The sequence below is a fragment of the Ochotona curzoniae genome, unplaced genomic scaffold (assembly GCF_017591425.1).
Source record: "Ochotona curzoniae isolate NIBS_2020 unplaced genomic scaffold, NIBS_Ocur_1.0 patch56, whole genome shotgun sequence".
Taxonomy (NCBI): Eukaryota; Metazoa; Chordata; class Mammalia; order Lagomorpha; family Ochotonidae; genus Ochotona; species Ochotona curzoniae.
Genome location: NW_024467035.1, coordinates 729,275 through 742,765, shown reverse-complemented (window position 1 = coordinate 742,765; position 13,491 = coordinate 729,275). Strand labels below are relative to the sequence as shown.

Genomic DNA, 13,491 nt, shown 5'->3' with positions numbered 1-13,491 from the left:
ATGAGGTCCTCTATGAACTGATTTTTTTCTGCACACATATTTAAGTATTTTTTTCTTATGTTCTTTTTTTTTTCTTAAAGATTTATTTTTATTATTTTTTTATTGGAAAGGCGGATATACAGAGAGGAGAGACAGAGAGGAAGATCTTCCGTCCGATGATTCACTCCCCAAGTGAGCGCAACGGGCCGATACTATGCCTATCCGAAGCCAGGAGCCTCTTCCGGGTCTCCCACGCGGGTGCAGGTTCCCAAAGCTTTGGGCTGTCCTCGACTGCTTTCCCAGGCCACAGGCAGGGAGCTGGAAGGGAAGCGGGGCTGCTGGGATTAGAGCCGGCGCCCATATGGGATCCCAGGTGTGCAAGGCGAGGACCTTAACCACTTGCGCCACCGCACCGGGCCCTTTCTTATGTTCTTATGATGAGAGTTTGAATATGATGGGTCATGATAAGGCTCTCCTTTGGTCAATTCCACTGGGAGTTCTGTAGCATTCCTGTATTTTGTTTCCCACTTCTTTCCCTACATTATAGTCGTTCTTTTTTATTATTTCATCTACTGCATGTTTGTATCCAGCTCCCATTTCTGTGCCTTCAGGCACTCTCCTATAACTCATATTCAGCCTTTTGCTTTTCTTAGCTTCTTCATCCAGCTTTTCAACTCTTTGGAGTTATTGCTGAAAATATCTTCCAATTCTGTGATTCTTTCTTTTGCCTCACTCATTCTGTTATTAATGTTTTCCATTGAGTTTTTAACAGAAAGGCTTTTTCTGCTGTATTGCATGCTTCATTTCTAATAATTCAGCTTGATTTTGTTTCAGTGTTGTCGTTTCCTGTGTAACATATGCCTTGAACTCCTGTACATGCTTTTTGTTGGTTTTAAAGACTTTATAATTTTAGAAATATGTTTATTCGGTAGTTCCTCAATTTCTTCTTTGACTAACTTTGAATTTGACAGGATTTGTACCTTTGTAGGAAAGACGTCATTAACCTTATTCTTTGTTCCCATGTCTCTTCTTTTGCACAAAGTCATTGCAATTCTGATTAGCAAATTCTCCTTAGCTCTGATTTTTAAGCTATTATCCAAATGTCGACACTCTGACTTTACTGATCTCATTCAGTGACTGGGTCTTCATTTGCTATCACCTGTGACATTCTCCTCAGTAAGTCACATTTCCAGGCTCCCATGATAATTGTCCACCATGGTCACCCCAGCAGGGGCCCCTGGCTGAGCATGCTCTACCCCCTGTAATCCTCTGCTGTGGCCACACCATTTGGTGCTCAGCCTTTCTCCTGCTCCTGTTTCTAGCAGAATTTGGAATTAGTGAGACGGCAGTGGTGAGTGTAACCTACATAACAGGATTGTCAGTGTGCCCATTATATAATTTTTTCCCCTTTTTTCTTCTTTAAACACATAAAGAACATTTGAGGCATTCCAAGCCTGCTCAAATCTTGGCCACACCTTCAAGAGGGTGGCACAAGCATTGCCAACCTACTTCTTAACTGGTTAGGAGACCACCAATGGAGAACCTTTTATCTGTAGGTTCCTGCTCAACAAGGAGGGGTCAGGGAAGGCTTAAACCACAAGACTCTTCCTCAAACTTTTTCTGTCTCTCCCCCTCTCCTTTCGGGGGGCATCCCACCTCCCAACTTACTCTCAGGAGGTGCTTTCCCCTTCCCTCTTCTTTCCACGCTCATTTTATTTCTATATTAAATCGAGTAAAGAACCCATTGAGCTCTTCTGGTAACGCATTGTGACATGGTACTAGTTAAGAAAACAGAGCCATAGTATCTCTTGGCTTACCGGTCCATGGCATGTAAGGAGGCCATCTTCCATCTTCTCACATTGGGGGTCACACTCCACGCAGATGGAGCCATTCTCAAACTCCCGAAATTCACTGTGAAAACATCAGCCGCATGAGGAGGCGTAAGCAAATAAGCTGTCAACTTAATAAATGAAGTAACATCTGCTAAAACTCCTACTGGCAGGGTAAATACTAGAGTCTGTTTCTCCATGAGCCAGGAGCATCAGAAACATTTCCCTCTACATTAAGGGATAAGTTTTCCATTAGGAGAAAAGATAAAGTGAAGCCAGATGGCTCTTGCCCTCCATTGGATTCAATGATAGACTCATTCTGGAAACTTGTCTCCTGTGAGAGAGATTCTCGCAGTCTAAAAATAAGAAAGCACAATATTTTGATGACATGGCAAAACTGCCTTTTTCAGTAAGGCCGTGCCTGTTTGCCTCACTGTAAAATTTTGCTCCTGGCTGAAGCCTTAATTTCCAAACTTTGAAAGAACTATTATAGTTTTCTTGTTGCTAAGTTACATGAACGTTCATCATTCTTGTCCTTCAAGTCCCAAGACTCTTCAATTTATTTTTGGTGAAACTTCAAAAAATGCTTTGATTTCCTTTCTTCTTTTAAAATATCTGCCTTGGAGATTTAGAAAAAAAAGCTTTTCATGGTAGATTTTATTTTCCCAGATTATTGATCTAATATCACAACATCTTTCTTTAGCGTACATTCTTTTTGAAGTAATTCTATACGGTATACATTAAGAAAAAAGTTTAATGGTAATATCCTCAAACTTTTTAACTAAAATTCACTTCTATGATGATCATCTTCTCCATTATTCCTATGTTTTTGTGGATATGTGCACATTCTGAGTATTTACATTATCAAAAATGTCTACTCCAAATTTTTCACAACATTGATTAAATTTCAGTTGGGAACAATATAGTCAAGTCAGCCCATTCTTGCTGATACTTATCTGAAAATGAGATACTAGGTAAAGATCATTTATAATGTCATTTGCAAGTCATTAATAAAATTTTGACTAAATATCCAAAAGTACACTTTTGTGCTTTATATCATAATTTATCCTTCCAAATCAATATAATTATAAATATGGCAATATTTGATTAATTAGGAAATAGCACAAATAGTTATGCCTAGCCTTAAAGGCTCATGTTTTACTCATTTAAGTGTTTTTGTCATAATAAACCACTGGACTCCAAAGGGTTGAGCATTGATTTTTGAATAAGAGGTTGAATATTAAGACTATATCTTTTCCATGATAAAATAGATAAATGTATTTTTTTTAAATAAACAGCACATATGAATAGATGGCCTAATTATGTGCATTATGCATAGTTAGTTGCATTTTTAAGTAGGATACTACCTTGCTACAAATCAAATCTTGTGAATTTTCTTGAGTTTAAAATCTCAATTGTAGGGAAACACCACTTCCTGTGATGCCAGCATCCCTTTTAGATATCAGTCTATATCCTTACTGCTTACTTCTGATCCAGCTCCCTGCAACTGGGCCTGGAAAAACAGCAGAAGAAGGCCCAGTTGTCTGGAACCCAGATATCACTGTGGAAACCTGAATAAAGCCACTAGTTTTGGCTTGGCTGCATAGTGGCCATTCCAACCATCTGTGAAGTGAACCAGTGGATGGAATTTATCAATCTCTCTTTGTAACTCATTCAAATAAATAAATGCATAAGCAAATATCAGTAACATTAAAGCAAACTTTGTTTTTGCTTTAAACATTTTTTTTTTGTTTTTAACACTTGTAATGTTCACTGACATGAATGTTACAGAGTTCTCAAAATTGGAGAAATGTTCAGAATATAAAGGTCAAAGTTACTGAATATGGTGGAAAGGAATAGTTAAAATGCAAATGAAATTAGAAGCATGGTTTGTATAGTTTTATATTATGACATTTACAGCAAAGCCTCTGATCTTTAGCTAATCGTCGGTTTTAAGGTTATGGTACTATATGAAGATTCTAAGTCTTAAATTGTTAAAACATGGGCAATGCTTTTCTTACTCTTCTCCACAAGCCCCTTCCTCACATCTAAAGTCGAAGGACAAATGTATTTGCTATGGTTTGGGGAAAGGTTTGGCTGTCTCCCAAAAGGTTAATACATTACTGATGAAATACTGATGTAGCTATGGAAACTCAGATGCAGGCCTGGCAGCACTTTTTCAGGTCCAGGTGATTGAATCCACACAGAGGGATCCAGAGAAGCTAGTTCAGCCTAGTTTCCCTCTGGGATTCCAGGCCCCACCACCCCCTGCATGAGTTCTACCATACCCATCAGGTGCTGGATCTTGAACTAGAACTCTCCAAAATAATAAACTGGAATACAGTTTTTCCTTTTTGAATTAGCTCTTTTTAGGTATTTTAATTAAAGAAGCAAAATTCTGAGTGATACATAAAATTGGACCTTTTTGGGATCATTACTGTTGATTATGCCAGATGTGGAAGATAGGTTGGGATCTGTTTACCGGGAGCGGTTGAAGGAGATGGAAGGAAGAGTCTAGTGAAGTGTTTCAGGAAATTCAGACATCTTAGAGGATTAGAATGCTGGCAGAAATATAGACAGTTAAGGCTTTAGGCTGATGAAATCTCTGATTGGAATCAAAAGTTTCTTGGACATTAGTCTAAATGTCATCCTTGTTACAGAGTGGCAAAGATTCTGGCTTTCTTATGCCCATGTTTTGTGACTATGAGGGAGGCTATATTTAAAAATGATGAGCTGCTTTGATAGCAAAGAGTTCAAGGCAGCAAAGTTTTCAGGCTGCATCATGGGTGGAAACATTAGGAACATTTTGAGTCTAACCACAGAAAAGGAAATAACAAGCATGTTTGAAACAGGAAAATGAGATGCAAAAATTGCCTACTAATACAGCAAGTGCAAACAGCAGGCACCGTGTACTTCATCTCTCAGTCACTTCAGAGATCATCTAGGCAGTCCATTCCTTCACAGACCCACCACGGATTCAGGAGGAAAAATATGTTTAAAGATTCCCAGGAAGAATCTTTTAAAGAAAGAACACCACAAGGAAACTCTCTCAGGATTAGCTTCAGATTTGGGTTTACCAGGCAAAGCAGGGCTGCTGGTGTGGCAAACCCATTGAGGAGGAAAAGGTATCAACTCATACCTTGAGGCAGCTTCTACTGAGATTTCAAAGGGAAGCCTGCAGTTCCAAGCAGAGTCATACCACAGACTTGGAACCTCTGCATGTAACAATGGAGTTGCAAGAATGGAACTGCAGAGGGCAGCTGCAGAGTAGACATGCCAACAGTGTGAGGTATCCACTAAGGAAAAGAAAACAACATGCCGGGAAAGCCTGGCAAAGTCACTAACATCACTGCACAGCCTCCTAAGAGTAGCCACATGGGCAAAGCTCAACAGAGCCGGGAGACATGGAAGTCTCTCACCTATATTACAAAGGATGCTCTTGAAACTACAAGCCTAGAGATTGGTCCCAGGGGGTAAATTCTTGCAAAGAATCTCCCAAGGGCTATGGTGAGGTTAGAGCTGCTGCAGAGCAACAAGCCCTCCACCCCCCACCACCCTCCACCCATGCCTGGGGCAGTATCAGGTGGATCTGCAAAGATGAGATGCAACCTGAGAGAACTGAGATGAGTTCTGTCTTGCAAAGCTACAGGTGTGAGGCTGCTCAAGCTGTCAACGACCCAGTCCCTAAGCACTGCACTCCTACATGCTAGGCATGGAGTACAAGAACTTGAAGTTTGTCTGCTAAATTGTGGTTTGGATTTGGCCCAATTAATCCTTTTCCACTTGGGGGATTTCACTTTTAGAAATGAAAACACATGACCTGTGCCATCTTTGTATCTTAGAAGAACGTAACTTGGTTTTTGAGTGTGTATGCTCACAGAAAGGAGAGTTTACTTTCAGGGTAAAATGAGACTATGGATCTTGGATTTTTGGATTAATGTTGGATTAAATTCAGATTTTAGGACTTTTTTTTTTGTTTGTTTCTTCTAATGGAAGACTGAAGAGAGAGACATCTAGGGTTGAGATAGTATGTTCTGATTCACTTCCCAAATTCCAACCCAAAGCCAGATCCAGGAACTGTATCTTATCCTTTTCTATGGGTCTTCGGGGTTCAAATTCTTAAGCATTATTTACCATCTCTGAGGCTCAGTCCACTATGCTGAACAGAAAGCATGAAGTACCCAGGACATAAATTAGGCACTTTGTGGGCATTCTTAGTAGTGGCTTAATCACTTGACCTCTGTGACTCATCTTTATTTTCAGACTTCTGAGGCTAGAATAATTACCTACTGTATCTGAGCAGACATTAAAATTTGGGAGTCAAAACAAATGTTACAGTTTAAATAGGATCTGGCTACCCCAAATCGTGCAGATGTTTACACCTAATGTCTTATGCTAATGGTTAATGGCTTAAGGGTAAAGATTGATCTAATTATGACAGCTGGCCAGAGGTTTTTTTCTGGTCATAGGAAGTGTGTTTTTGGAAGACCGATGTGCAAACTTAGCTTATATAAGTTTACCTTGCTTCCTGGGTCTTCATTATTTCCTGGGTCAGCTCAGTGATGCTCCCTCCGCATGACATCACCCTCCCTACTATTGGATCTTAGACTGGGAGCCCTTAAAATTGCAAGCAGAAGTAAAGCTTCCTTCCTCACAAGCTCCTTTCACATGTTTTACTTAAGGTAACAAAAGGCTGACAAAGAGTTCTGGTTGCTCGTTTCATGAAAATTCAGACAAAACCTGTTGCCTTTTCTTCCACAGATTTCCAGTCCTACAGCTTTTCACTCTCTTGTTCTGAGAAGACCCTTAACTCGCATTGTGCATGAGTCGCAGATGGCTTAGCATCCAGTTTTTCCTAAATTTAAATCCAAAAACTAACACTTATTTTGTATTTGCTTTAAATACTTTGACTGCTATGCTTCTGCTTTCTACATATTCTCTGAAAAAGGGGAAAATAGTGTTTCATTTAGAGTTTGCAATTATTAGATGCAAAAATGCCTGGGAAGATCTTAGAATAGTATTCTCTTTGATGCCCCTGTGTTGATCCTAAAGTTTCAGCAGAGTTGCCAGATAAGAAAAGTTTGAAGGTTCCATTGAAAATTACCTTTCTCTTTCATTTTGATTGCATTGTAGTTAAGAGTTGCTGAAATACAGTGACTTCTATGACCTGGATTTGAATGCTAATCAGCAGCAATTGACTGCTTTTCTTTTCTTTTTTTCAAGATTGTTTCAAAAGTCCTCTTTTTAGGATTTCTGTCCTCCTAATATCCAAACTTATTTATATAAATAAGCTTCCTTGATTTTGGTAAATGTGTATGTGTACTGTTAACAGACAAGAGAATAATGATTATAGTATTCATTGTAGGGACACTAACAAGAGCTTTTTATGAATTTTCTCATAGGATAATCAATCACAACCATCCCACAAAGTTGACACTATTATCATTCCAATTTTTTGGTTAAAAAAAAAACAAAACTGAGTTTAGAATTGAAAGGTTTTTGTCTCAGATTGACAGAACACAGCAAGAGCTAAGTTAGGATTTGATTTCATTTTCTTTCAAACACGGTATTAACTACAGAGCAAAGTAGAAACAGGCCAACATCACACAGTCACAGAGGGATCCAACTCTGAACAGGCAGGGACTGCATCAAATTTTACAAGATGCTTTTACTGATCACCTTTTGGAATAACCTACTATGATTTTTTCATTTAAAACTTTATATTGGGCCCGGCGCGGTGGCGCAAGTGCTTAAAGGTCCTCGCCTTGCACGCCCGGGATCCCATATGTGCGCCGGTTCTAATCCCGGCAGCCCCACTTCCCTTCCAGCTCCCTGCCTGTGGCCTGGGAAAGCAGTCGAGGACAGCCCAAAGCTTTGGGAACCTGCACTCTGTGGGAGACCCGGAAGAGGCTCCTGGCTTCGGATAGGCATAGTATCAGCCCGTTGCGCTCACTTGGGGAGTGAATCATCGGATGGAAGATCTTCCTCTGTCTCTCCTCTCTGTATATCTGCCTTTCCAATGAAAAAATAATAAAAATAAATCTTAAAAAAAAAAATTTTTATTTATTTAACAGATCTGATGAAAATGATGTAAATATGGGACATGTCAAATGTAATGTCAGAAGAGTCTTATAACCAGTGTTCATTTAAGAAATTAACATGTTTCCATCAGGGTGCTTCCTCTGTTTTGCAGAAACATATTCAGAAAAAAGCAAAGATCCACATATTTATGAATCCATTTTCCCTATAAGCTCAATACTAGCATGTAAAAAAAATGTCATTTTGGAACACAGTATGAAAATCAAATTTTCTGAGCCTTAATGCTAATTTGACTCTCTGCTTTGGTTGTGAATTTAGTTACTTTTTACTTACAATAATTCCTACCACTACTTACAACAGTTTTGACTGATTAAAATCTCTCTTTAAAACTGATCAGATATATTCAATACATTTTTAATGTAACATTTGCCTAATGAAATCAAAGTCTATTACGCTGAATGTCAATGACTGTTGCACAAGCAGGATCGTTTTGATCTTACAGTTATTATTTATGGAACACATCCTGATAACAATGTGGATAATTGTAACTGCAATACAATGAGACAAGTAGCACATCACAATTTGTTGTGAATTATCAAATCTGGAAGCCAATTGTAACTTAGAAAGTTATTTATTGACATTGACATCTTCCTGAAAGATGACTCAGTCTTATACTAATTTATTTTATAGTTAAAACCGTAACTTAATCCCACCAAAATTACATAAAGTAAATTGATTTTGATCATCTTGTTAGTAAAACACATATTATGCTTTTATCTACAGTTTTCTTTTTGTCCTTTAGATGTCAAAAGAAAAACTGCAGTGTTACCAAGGAACATGAAAATAGTCTTTAAAAACTGGAAAATTCATGAGATTTGAGAAGAAGCAAACAAAGAAACAAAAACCTTGAGACTAACAAATTAAAATTGTTGAAATACTTTAAGTGAGCAAGATAAAGCAATAAGATTTGGGCATAGTACTAAAAATGCATTACCTACTAATGAAAGATAACTATATTGTATAAAATGCTAAATAGTAATAGAGTGATTTTATGGGTGCATGAAACACTGTGCAATAAGATATACAGCAGGTTTTACTACTGTCAATGTGATTATTGTAATACCAGAGGAAATTTAAAATGCTGACTTTAAAGTAGTGCTTAGATTACATGAAAAATTTCAGAACATTTTCAAAGACCTATTCAGGCAGAAATTACATATGTAGTTATTGTATAAGGCTAAGCAGTTGTCAAAGATACATAAGTAAGATTCATTTTTAAAACAGCAATAGACATAAAATACTTGCATAAAAATAAAATGTTATCATATCAGATGAAAATTAATACTAAAGTACGAAAGACAAAAAGTTCAGATTATCAGGACCTATTGGAGGTAAGATTCCATATAATAATTGCTTTCATTTAAAAAAACACATTTTTAAAGTTTTCTTAAATATATTGCCATGATTTATTAAGAATTGTCTCACCACACATTATTAAGATGCAAATACTAACTAATAGACTTGATATTTGAAATAAAATGGTTCTTCAAAATAATTTTTGTCTCCTTTATGTACCTTGCAGTAAAATCTTGGCCCCCACAGTGAATCTGAAATTTCACTGTTTTCTTGTCATTTGAAAGCCAGTTAATGTGGTAAAGGAAATGCTGTAAGATGCCTTACCCATCATAGAGGTTGCAGGACTCAATGCAGACCTTTCCTCGGCTGAAGCGGCGGCATGACAAGCACTGGTCTGGTCCAGGTCCCCAGCAGCCATCATTTGAACACAGATGGTTGCACACCATCCCTTCAGCAGCTGCCAAACACACCCAAATCAAGGAAAATAAAAAGACAAGATTGTATCAAAATTTACAATCTTTCAAGGTAAAGCTATTTACAAACAAACCAGTTCAAAAGAGATTTTTATCAAAACAATTTTGATTTCCTACTCATATCAAAATATCCTACTCCAAGTTTTTCCCTATTGAGGAGTTCTAATCATTTTTTTTTTGTATAGTAATGCCAAACTTTTCATAACACTAGATAAAGGTCAATTGTTGCTATGAAGACTATAAAGAGAACAAGTGGTAGGAATTAGCTTTCCAAGCTAAGTACCTAATTATATCTTTCCCAAGGGAATACTTTGCTCCATTAATGCATCATACTAGCTTCAATTCAATCTGAGAGCTTTAGGAAGGACAGGAAAAAGCTGCATATATGTGGGAATACGATAGAAACTAAAGAGAAAACAAAAGAAGAAAAAGAAGGGGGCTGACATGTGGCATTGTAGCAAAATGAGTAAAGAAAATAACTGCAAAGTCTCCATTCTTAAGTAGATGATGGTTCTTGTCCCAGTGATTCTCTTCCAGCCCTGCTTCCTGCTGATGGCCTTGGAAAGGCAGCAGACTGTCAAAACAGTGGAGGAAAATAGGATGGAGTTCTTCACTGCTAGATTCGATCTTATCTTGATATGTTTGCTGTGGCCATTAAGGAAGTGAGGAACCAATGAATGGAAAATCAGTCTGTACTGCTCTCTGCTTCCGATCACCTTCTCCAGTGCCTCTGACTTACAAATACATTAAAAAAAAATTTTTTTTAAAGAAGGGTATTTGGAAGGCCATAGAGTACAGGAAAGGTGTTGAAATAAAATAGAAGAAGCGTTTTTTAAAACTTCTGCTACTGTCTAATCCTATCTTGATATTAATCAGGTTGGTACAAGGAACGAACAAGTTTTGAAAGTATATTCAAAAACTGCAGTGGTTATTTATGAGTAATGTAGATATTAAAATAATAACTATCATGTTCTCTCTCATTTCTGCTTTCTGCTGATGGGAAAAGTATCAAAGTACTTGAAGACTATGTTTTATAATTGGCACTTAAGATTTACCAGCCCAGTCCCTCTTTATACTGAATAGCATTTATACGAAACAAGGGCTCCCCAGAATTTTACTCAGATGTCCTAATAAAACTGTACTGAAAGATAGCAGATATTGGAAGAAAAAGTCTAAAATAATATAAATATGATTACTGGTTTCTAACAAGTGATTTCAGCCATCTAAAGCACAACTAACTGCAATATTAAGAATTAGGATGGGCACAGTGTTGAAGCGAGCTGATCTTCCATGCTATGGACCAGCATCCCAAATGGGCACTGGTTCACATCCTGGCTGCTTCAAGTCCAGTACAGCTCCCCGAAAATCAATATTGTGGGAAAGCAGAAGAGGATGGTCCAAATCCTTGGGTTCCTGGTCCCATGTGGGAGACATTGAAGAAACTCCTGGCTCCAAACTCTGGCCATTGAGGCCATTTGGGAGTAAACCAGTGGATAAAAGACTTCTCATTCCTCTCTATAAAATCTGTCCTTCAAATAAATTAAGCAGATCTTTAAAAAAATATATTATTAGAAATTACCAAGAAAATGTAAACATCAAAATCATTTTTGCGTCCTTGCTAATTACCAATTCATGCAAGATATTCTGGAGAGTGAATCTGTGGGTACACTGGGAGGCCACTGAATGTTCTAGAAATATAAGCAAGGATCCTGACTGAAGTGTGTGGAAGTTAACTTTTCTAATGTGCTTACGAGTGAATTGCCAGCATCTGTGATCCTGACTAGTTTTGAAACAGGAAAACGGATCCTCACATCAATGTTCTCTTTTTCCTATAGTCGGGCTGTTTGCACGTTCCTATGTCAAGATGGGTAAAATGTTTTCTAAGGGCCCACTCAGGCCTAACAACAGAGCCTTTCACTTCATAACCATGTAACTAAATAATCTCTTGCTGTGTTGTTTATTAAAGGTCTGTGAAGCAGTTTTATTGAAATATATGACATAATATATACTGCTTAAATGTACAACTTGATGAGCTTGACATACATATGTACTCTCAAACCACATCCACGTTCAAGATCATGAGTGTATCCATTACCTCCAAAAGATTCCTCAGATATGGACATAAGCCTGCACCCTGACACCACTCCGCTGGGGAAGCCACTGGCGTTTTCTATTACTCGTTGTCTACTAGTTTGCATTTTTTTTAGAATTTTATAGAACACAATTATTTAGAATATGTTCTTTTCTATGGGTTCTATCAGTCAGCATGATTTTTAGGGCTGCATCTATGTGACTTTATGTAGTAACAAGTTATTCATCCTACTGCTGTGTATATATTGCTTACATTATTCCACACATTTAATATACTCACTTATTGATAGGCATTAGACTGTTTCCCATTTTGGGCTATTAAAATGCATCTAACTTGACCTTCTGTTGACAAGCCATTCCAGAAATAGACACTCTCATCTCTGGGAGAGCAGTGGAATGGCTCTACAGCGTGGCAGGGATGGGGTTAGTTTTGTAAGACACTGATCATGTATTTGTCAAAAGCTCGTGATGGTACATTTTCATCAGTGAGGAACATAACTGGAAGCTGCATGACACCACTCTTTTGTCCACACTTGATATGGTGAGCAGTTCAATTTTAGCCTGGATGTTAGGTGTGGGAAACTCAGTACAGTTTTTATTTGTACCTTTGTAAGTGACGATGCTGTGAACATATGTTTGTGTCAATATTAGCTTCTTTCTTTTCAGTATGTGTAAAGAAGTACTGGCTCATATGGGAACAGCATCCAAACCGGTTACTGCTTCTCAAGCAAAGGACCAAAATGTCCTACAGAGCACGTGTACCGTATCATGTCTGAGAAGCAGAGGATGTTATGTTATATCACTACATTTCTCCAGAATTTCACTTTGTCATTAAAAGAAATACTCTGATAGCTTTAGGGATAGACAACTAATTTGAAAATTTTGTAAAACAGCTAATAACCTTGGATACTTTTTATTAAGCTTATTTGCAATCACTCCTATACATTCTCCAGAGAAATAGCCCTTCATATCTTTGCTGATTGCATTATTTGTTACTGAGTGTTTTGATTTCTTTTTTCTTTCTTAAGATTTATTTTATTTTCATTACAAAGTCAGATACACAGAGAGGAAGAGAGACAGAGAGGAAGATCTTCCATCCGACGATTCACTCCCCAAGTGAGCGCAACGGCCAATGCTATGCCGGTCCGAAGCCAGGAGCCAGGAACTTCCTCTGGCTCTCCCACACGGGTGCAGGGTCCCAGAGCTTGGGCCGTCCTCGACTGCTTTCCTGGGCCACAAGCAGGGAGTTAGATGGGAAGCAGGGCCACTGGGATTAGAACTGGTGCCCATATGGGATCCTGGTGCGTTCAGGGTGAGGACTTTAGCCGCTAGGCCATGCTGCTGGGCCCTTGGTTTTTTTATATAATTTTCTTTTCACTTATCTACAATGTATATACCTATATACCAAATATCTATTATCTGATTTTTGTGGAGCAAATATTTTTAACTTAAAGTAAGTCTAATTTAACCATTTCCCCTTTCTTTCAAGGTAAAATGTTTCATTTGCTTAGTCTACATCCCAAATAGTTGCACTATTTTTTCCCTTGAAAGTTCTACAACTTTGAATTTTATATTTAAGTCCATTATCTGCTTTTATATAGCTGTATAATTTAAGATCCACTTGCTCCAGCACCATAAACTCTATAACTTTCCTTCAGTTAGACAACTTGACTTCTCTATTCTGCTTATTCATTTGTGTGCTTATTCCTCCCCCAACACAACAT

At 37.9% G+C, this 13,491-nt stretch overlaps 1 protein-coding gene across 4 annotated transcripts in view; it reads right to left on the bottom strand.

Annotated features, from left to right (window-relative positions):
* LOC121168093 (receptor tyrosine-protein kinase erbB-4) overlaps positions 1-13,491 on the bottom strand; it is a 984,643-nt gene that overhangs the window by 252,506 nt on the left and 718,646 nt on the right. For all 4 annotated transcript variants that reach the window (XM_040997858.1, XM_040997859.1, XM_040997862.1 and 1 more), the window contains exons 13-14: positions 9,528-9,660; positions 1,797-1,890 (exon numbers count right to left, since the gene is read on the bottom strand). In XM_040997858.1, the coding sequence (XP_040853792.1) occupies positions 1,797-1,890; positions 9,528-9,660 (227 nt within the window). The remainder of the gene's footprint in view (positions 1-1,796; positions 1,891-9,527; positions 9,661-13,491) is intronic.